The 8,356-nt window shown below is 36.1% G+C and overlaps 1 protein-coding gene across 1 annotated transcript in view; it reads left to right on the top strand.

Moving 5' to 3' along the window:
- Positions 1-6,588, top strand: part of LOC104488914 (dynein heavy chain 5, axonemal-like) — a gene marked incomplete at its 5' end in the record, with an annotated part of 35,370 nt that extends 28,782 nt beyond the window's left edge. The window contains 5 exons of the mRNA XM_010131009.1: positions 1-17; positions 662-874; positions 2,814-2,966; positions 4,792-5,023; positions 6,437-6,588. The exon at positions 1-17 is cut by the window's left edge and continues 5 nt beyond it. Coding sequence (XP_010129311.1) covers positions 1-17; positions 662-874; positions 2,814-2,966; positions 4,792-5,023; positions 6,437-6,588 — 767 coding nt within the window. The remainder of the gene's footprint in view (positions 18-661; positions 875-2,813; positions 2,967-4,791; positions 5,024-6,436) is intronic.
- Between the last annotated feature and the right edge of the window lie 1,768 nt (positions 6,589-8,356).

Genomic DNA, 8,356 nt, shown 5'->3' with positions numbered 1-8,356 from the left:
ATTATGTACCATTTGAAGTGAGTTAATGAAATTCTGTCAAAAGCATTTGCTCCATCCTGCTTTGTGTGGATAAAAAAAAATGTAACGATATTAATTTTTCTAAAAGCATGTCTGGATTCATTCATACAGGCAATACTTCAAAAACATATTTTAAAGGAGTCCGATCAGACTTAACATTTATAATGAAGCCACTAAATGTACACTGAAGTGCTTTTGTAAGAGCTTTTTCAAAATATTAAACCACTTAATGCTTAAGTTGTCATTTACACTATGGGGGAGGTAGGATCACCAGCTTTTAACTAAGGTTGTTGACGCTGTACAGGACTAAGGTCATGTTGCAAGTGTATTCATACTTCTAAAAAGTATTACAGCTTTAACATATGTATTACTTTTGGGATTCAGCTTACATCCTGAGGATATTTTTAGGTTGCTTTCTTCTTTGGTTAGGTGAATGCTGAAAAGCTTGTCAAGTGGTAGGTTTCATTGATTGAAGCCTTAGTGTAAGTATCTCAGGCTCCATATTAACATGTAATAGCCACTGACTATTTAACTTCCTAAATAAAAGTATGATGATTTAAAATTTGTATTGGGACCTAACCTTGGCATAAAGCCACCTTTGTTTTTTGCTTCTGTTGAAGGATCTTTGGTTTTCTGTCTGCAGGTAAAAGAGAAACTAAAGAACATGGGACCTTTTCAGCCTATGAACATATTTTTGAGACAGGAGATTGAGCAAATGCAGAGAGTTATTTCTTTAGTGAGAAGCACTCTGACTGATCTAAAACTTGCCATTGATGGAACAATTATTATGAGTGAAAATCTGAGGGATGCTTTAGACTGCATGTATGATGGAAGGATTCCTGCTAACTGGAGAAAAGTAGGTGTTATGTCACTTGTGTAAGGAAAAAAAATATTTCTATAGAGCTGGGTTAAGCTGCTAGACATCCAGTAAAAACCTTTTTTCAAACACAAGTGTTAACCAGGACTGTGCAACTGCTGGAGTAGATTTTGGGCTAAAATAAACACCTTCAAAACAAGCCCTCTTTCATTTTTAAAAATGTAAATGAATGTGGGAGATGCAGGTATTTCCAGTTTTCTCAGCCTGTTGCATTGTTATGTTTTAACCCCAGCACACAACTAAATGCCACGTAGCCATTGACTCACTTTTCCCTGTGGGCCACAGTGGGACGGAGAGGAAAATCAAAAACAAGTAGAACTCGTGGGTTGAGATAAGAATCCACTAGTTTAATAATGGAGATAAAAATAAAATATGATAATAATAGTAGTAATAATAATTGTAATGAAAATAAGTTAACAATAAGAGAGTGAAATAAAACCCAAGGCAGACAAGTGATGGATGTGCAAGACAATGCTCAGCCAATCCCCAAGCAGCAATCTGTCCTTCCCCGCCAACTCTCCCCAGTTTATATACTGGACATGATGTCATATGGTATGCAATATTCCTTTGGCCAGTTTGGGACAGCTGTCCTAGCTGTGTCACCTCCCAATTTGTGCCAGCTTTCTCACTGGCAGGGCATGAGAAGCTGAAAAATCTTTGACTTAGTATAAGCACTACTTAGAAACAACGGAAAATATCAGTATGTTACCAACTTTATTCTCATACTAAATCCAAGATGCAGAACTATGCCAGCTACTAGGAAGACAATCAAGTCTATCCCAGCTGAAACCAGGACATACATATTATCAGGATAAAAAGCTACATAGAAGAGAGTAATTTATAGTGTGATGATAGATTTTAAAAGATAGTGGACTACGCTGTTGCTGTTCTTTGAGATCAAGGGATGTAGTCATAGAATCACAGAATAGTAGAGGCTGGAAGGGGCTTCTGGAGATAGATAGTCTAGTTTAACTCCAGTTTTGAAAGCACGGTCTATTTAGAGCAGGTTTCCCAGGAGACTCTAGAAATCAAGAGTCCACAACCTCTTTGGTCAATCTGTTCCAGTGTTTGATTACCCTCACAGTAAAAAACAACCAACCAACCAACTAAAATTGCCTTTAAATTTAAATGGAATTTCCCACATTTTGTCATGTGCCCATTGCCTCTTCTACTGCTGACAAGTATCTGGCTTAATTTTCTTCCATTCTCCACCCATGGGGTGCAAACATTGTTAATATTTTCTCTGAGTCTTCTCCAGGCTAAACAATCCTAACTCTCTCAGCCTCTCCCCATAGAAACCGTTTCAGGGACAGCTAGTGCTGTTAATGGCTGATGGAATGAAAAATGGGGAAGTTTTTCTGCTCTTTGCTTGTTTTTTTTTTTTATCGACAAACTGTTTTCATGGTGCCAAACCTAGACCAAAGCAGATGCCCCACAGCACAGGTATGATACAACTATTCAAAGAGCAAAATCATCATAAGTCTTCGTACAGTCCCAAGCTCGATTTTCCTTACCTTTTTTCAGAAAAAGCAGAACTGTTTTGACAGAAATCCTGTTATCTCAGTGCACTGATCTTGACTTCAGAAAGACATGAATGCAATTTTTTTTGTTTATCTAGCTATCTAATTTGACAAAAATGTAATAAAATAGGCAATTGCCACAGAGAGCATTAAGCATGTCTAAATGGAATGGTAGGCATGAATTTGAACGGACCAAGAATTTGCTTCAGGTTTCAGTGGGATGCAACATTTATCTATCAGATTAGAAGTTAAGATATGAAAAAGGAGCTTTAAATAAGCTTTACTAATGCTATGTTGTTTACTACCTTGTGAGGAATTTACCTATTCTTGACATGAATATGATGTTTTAAAACTGTTGAATAAAATTGAAGAATGAACATGGTGCTTACTATTTTTAGGCATCTTGGGCTTCAAGTACACTTGGTTTCTGGTTTACTGAGCTTCTAGAAAGAAACCACCAGTTTTACAGTTGGATTTTTGAAAGCCGACCAAACTGCTTCTGGATGACTGGATTTTTTAATCCTCAAGGATTTTTAACTGCAGTGAGACAGGTAAATTGTGTTTGAAGTCTCAGTCTGCTTATTCATTTGAAACACTTAAAAAAAAAATCTGATGAAGGCTGAGTTATGTACCTGGTTCCATCATATTGGCAGGGAAGATATGTGACTGCGTAAGTATCTAACATTTCCTGAGTGGAGTCGTCTTCCTCTACCCCATGTTAAAATGTATTTCCTAATTTGGCCAAACTCTATGTACGTAGGGGCTACTTAAGGTAGACTGGAGAGGTAACGTTTCACGTTACCTTTGAGATAGGTTTTAAGCCCTTTTTTCTACCCTTTTTCTCTCTGTTCCTTACTTACCTGGCTGGAGACTTGTCAGAACAGCTATTTGGAATTAGTCTTAAATTACACTTCTGCAGTTCAGTAGCTGATTCAGTCTCTCTTCATGAAGTGGGAGTTTCCTTTATTAATGTGTGCTAAGTATGAAGTTTGATGTATTTGTTAATGTATGTTTCTCTGTCGAGTTGGTGATTGTGTTGGTTGCTCCGCACGCTAATTGCATTTGACAAATGAGCTACATTTTACTTCAAAAGGGAGCAGTAAATGCCTATGTTGGTCAGCATGAAGGGACACAGTGGAGAAAATGTCTAGAATCTGTAAAATTGGAAGGAATACGCAGGTGGAAATCCAGTGGAACCTCAGAAAAAAAGCTAACTTTTGGAGAAGAGAGTGAAGATTTGCAGAAAGGGAAATCTGCCCTCTTGCTCTGAAGTTTGGTAGTATAACCTTCAGTTGTCAAACTGAAATTCTAATTGGTGACCTACTTTTAATAAAGTTGCAGACATACAGCCTTGGAATTATATAACAATATATTTCTTCTGACTAAACAGTCCTAAACTGGATTTTCTTTTGGACCTAAGCTTGTGAAAAAGGTTTAGCATCAGGATCTGAAACAGTTGGAATCCACAGAATTTTTCTCCAAACAGACTTAATAACAACCTGATGTCTCAAGTAAAAACCAAAGTGACTTTCTGGGCTTTGCAATGTGGTGGAACAAATAGAAATGTTGAAGGATGAAGAGCCAGAAAGATCACTGAAATATAACCCTTCTGCTTTTTTGGAGCAGCTGGTTAACTGCAGTATGGGACAAACATTAATTCCAATTATTTCAAACAAAGGTCTTGGAATATACTGACAAGACAGGCATAACTTAGTGGTGTGGGGTAGTAAAGGATGGGGCAAGATAAAGGAGTGTTGTCCAGTGCACTAATTAACTGACTAAAATTCATGTTGAATCTTAAGCACGTCTACCTGTTGGACCCAGGACACTACCTTTAATTTTTCTCTGAGGTTTTTTTTTTTCAGTCTCTATGTAGCTTTAGAGCCCACTGAGCTCTTACTTGTTATTAAGAATACAGTTAATGAAGAGCATAGGTACAGGAAAAGGAAGGTAACACTAGAAAATACGCAGCAAATTATGCATTTTGCTTTTGTCATTGGAACTGTTTTACTTAGCGCATGCAGTTAATGTTTTCTCATCTCATAAAAGCTGTGAAATTTTTATGTTCACGTGAGCTAGTTACCATTGGCATTCAGTGGTTGTGTTACATGGTATGGTCTTAAGATACTGTACATAATAGAAATATTGAAAATCAAATATAGTGGATAATGTGCTGAAAGCTTTCTTCTACCGTGCCACCACTAGAGAGAAGTCAAACTGCTCTAAACATGGATATCATAAAAAGTTGTTGGTTTTTTTTTTTATTGAAAAGGATGAGTTTTGACCATACAAATAGGTTTCTAATAAATGCTTGGAAAAAATGGTTCTGTGTACATGTAGAAATATAACCTCCATATTTTTGTTTATTTTGGGCAGGAAATAACAAGGGCTAACAAGGGATGGGCTCTTGACAGTGTAGTACTGTGCAATGAGGTCACTAAATGGATGAAGGATGATATATCAAGTCCTCCTTTGGAAGGTGTCTATGTGTATGGGCTGTATTTGGAAGGAGCTGGTTGGGACAGAAGAAACATGAGACTGACTGAATCTAAGCCCAAGGTTCTTTTCGAGATGATGCCCATTATAAGGATATATGCAGAAAATAACAGTAAGTACCTGTTTTGAAAAGGATGTTATTTTGGTAGAATTCTATGTCACTTTTTATTCACCTATAGGGAAGTCTTTAGAGCTTTAGCCCGAATAGCTATTCATGGTATACATACTGAATCTTTTTTCAGTAGGAGGGACTTCCCGGTCTTCCATATAAAATGAGATTTCAGCTTACCTCGGTAATTGATAACGGACACTTGTTTTCCTAATATTCAGATAGGTCTTTACCTTCTGGTCTTAATTCTGTTAATAACTTTTAAAACCCATTACACGTGAGCTGTTCTCTGCTTCCTCTGATACGTGTGCTTGCATTCAGTCTTCCATTGATAATACGTGTCCTAGGTTGAGTAGATCAACATATGTATACATAAACTGTAAATCTCTGTAACCTAAACCCAGATAATCTCTTTCCCATATCCCCAAACCCAATGTAATTTGTATATATATAAAAGATATATAAGTATGTATACACAATGTATTTTTTTTTTAAAAGATGTATCTTATATAAGTTATTTATAGGTAACATGTTATATATGTAATGTGTATGTTTATAAAAATGAATTCTTATTTTCTGCACAAGGCTATTTTTGAGCTAACAGAAGCAGGTAAGAGGTATAGGGAGGTAGTGGACGATGTTTTGTCTTTGAGGCAGAAAAGGACTGTAAGAATGGAAAGGAAACTCATGGGGCTGAAGGGCAATGCTGTTTTGTGAAAATCTATAATGTAGGTAAATGGGTGGAGTTTTTTGCTTATAAAATAGGCAATACTGTTGAATAGGGATGTAAAATAGGATAAGGCTATCTCCTGTTGAATGTAAAATTGGAAACTTCTGTTGAAAAGCATTCGACCTCCAAAAGCAAGGCTTGCTTACATGCTCTTTGCAAGCTGGTCTTTTATAAGAGGCATGATCACTGTGAAAGCAACCAAAATGCTAAATAATGAACACTGAAGTATTAAGCACAACTAGAGTGCTGTTCTAATACTGCAGTGAAGAAGTTGACAATTTAGACTCTGAGATACTAAATACATTTTAAGTAGATTGTTCAAAATAGGGCATTTCTTATTTTGACACATTAATAATATATTGATAGGAAGTAATATCCGGTTGGCATATTGAATTAATAGAGACAGTAATCATGCTAGAGTGTCCATTTACATTTCTTACTACATCTAGTTCCTAGGTGCTGGTGTAAAATTTTAAACCTACAGGAATTTCCAGTAATGCAGTAACGTATTAGTGAAAAGAGTGAGAATCAAGTAAGAGTTCTCTTTGGTGGTGATGGAGAGCTGTGTGCTATTGCACCGAGATTCAGTCTTAAATTTGTCTTATGCCCAGTCCCTTAGGGCCTTGTTTTCAACCTAGTTGAATTGTTTGGTTTTCTTTGTTTTTCTGTCTCTTCTGTCTTTTCAGCTTCAAAAGATCCACGTCTGTATTCATGTCCAATCTACAAAAAGACCATTCGAACAAATATGAATTATATTGCTGCTGTGGATCTTAAAACCCTTCAGCCTCCAGAGCACTGGGTTTTGCGTGGGGTAGCACTTCTCTGTGATGTCAAGTAATGTTAAGGAAAAAGATTTCTAAGAGTTCTTTTCTGTTTTTAAATGTGCACATCAATATGTAGTTAGCTATAAAATGGGTCTTTTCTAAAAATATGGTTTTTAAGGCATAGACTTCATTATGGTATTTTTAGAAAATTGTATTCAATAAACCTCTAGAATAGGCTTATAAATGCTAAATCTTAGAGTGATATTAAGTTTGGTAAATAGATTGAAGTATTAACTTGGATGGCTTGACAAATCATGACAAACATTTAGTGTTCCTATCTCACTGTGTGTTTAATTTTACTTTGAATAAAGATTAATTGACTTGAACTTTGTTATGTTTCAGTGGTAAATATGCTTGTATCAGGGCTTACCTTCAGGTAGATCAAAGCAAAGCTTTTTTTCTTCCCCCCACCCCGTGTGTATATCTATAGAAAGCTAACCCTGGTTGTTCGTTTGTATTAATTAATATCCCTCAAGATGATGTTCTAAGATTTATCTTTGAGCTGTTAGTTTCTAGTTTGCTTGCTGTCTAAATAAGGAAGGTTAGGCTGGAAAAATGTCCCACCTGTTTCCCCACTCAAAGAAAAGATTCATTGTGTTACATAGAAAAACAAGCATTTGGCAGCTGCCGGAATTCCTTACTTACAAATATTTAATTGGATAGGAAGAAGATAGTTCTGTAAGAATGTTTGGATATTTTTTCATGTGGTAGTACACCAGATTTGAGTCAATCTTCATCAAGGTTCTTAGTTTTATGACATGAATTTTAACTTTGCTTCTGCTATAACTTTGCAATGTTGTGTTTGGGGTTTTGTCCCCTTTCTCATTTTTTACTTATGTGCTGCAGCTTTTTTTGAGTCTTATCTAGATAGGAAATCTTTCAAGTAGGTATCCTTCTTATGAGAGAAATGTTAGCAGCTCCATTTAGTTGGACACTATTGGCTTCACACATCAAACACACTTATTTAATCATCCAAAAAAACCCTCAGTATACTTTTGTTGCTGAGTCCAATATGTCATGTAGCTTAGTGGTCCACTAGTCATTCACAATAATGGGTGTTGCAGAAGAGGAAGCAGAAAGAACCAATATTTCTGGTACATCTGTTATACAAAAATGCTACAATGGAGAAGCTGTTTCAATTTGATGTCAATTGGAATTTGAAGGGTGCATTAATTAGTTTATTAAATAATCATTCTAAATATATCTCTTGCCTAAAGCTAACATTTAAAGAAATTTTTAAAATTATTAGAAGAGAGAATAATTATCTTTGCATTTTAGTGGAGGCTTCAGCAGTTTAGCAGAGGCTTTCACAGTAAAACCAGTTAGGAAACTTAGGTGGAACAGTGGTTATCTTTGCAGCTCTAGTTTTAGAGGTCATTCCATCGTCTTTCCATCTTGGGATTTTTTTTTTCTTTTTCCTTTTGTTGCAGGTTGAAGCTACGAGGCTGTTATATCCGAGACGGTTTTGTGACTACATGGGTTTGGAGGGAATGTAAGCCCACCAAAACCTATACAAAAGAGAGCTTGGTATCTTGTTATGGCTTGTTCTAGGCTTTGTTTAGGCAAAGGAAAAAAAAACAAACACAGGTTTTAACTTAAAGGGGGTGTAAACAGAAGCGTTTTAATGTTGAACGCAATTAAACCTGTAAAGGAATCATTTAAAGTTGAACAGGACTGGTCAGAAAAGGGAGAGAGATAGATATTAGTAAATACATAAATATATATATATACATGCCTTCTCCCCTCCAAATCAATATCCCCTCTTCAACAAAGGACGTGCTA

The sequence above is a fragment of the Buceros rhinoceros genome, unplaced genomic scaffold, assembly GCF_000710305.1.
Source record: "Buceros rhinoceros silvestris isolate BGI_N320 unplaced genomic scaffold, ASM71030v1 scaffold4852, whole genome shotgun sequence".
Lineage (NCBI taxonomy): Eukaryota > Metazoa > Chordata > Aves > Bucerotiformes > Bucerotidae > Buceros > Buceros rhinoceros.
Note: the sequence above shows the minus strand (reverse complement) of the source record. Positions and strands in the feature narration are given on the sequence as shown.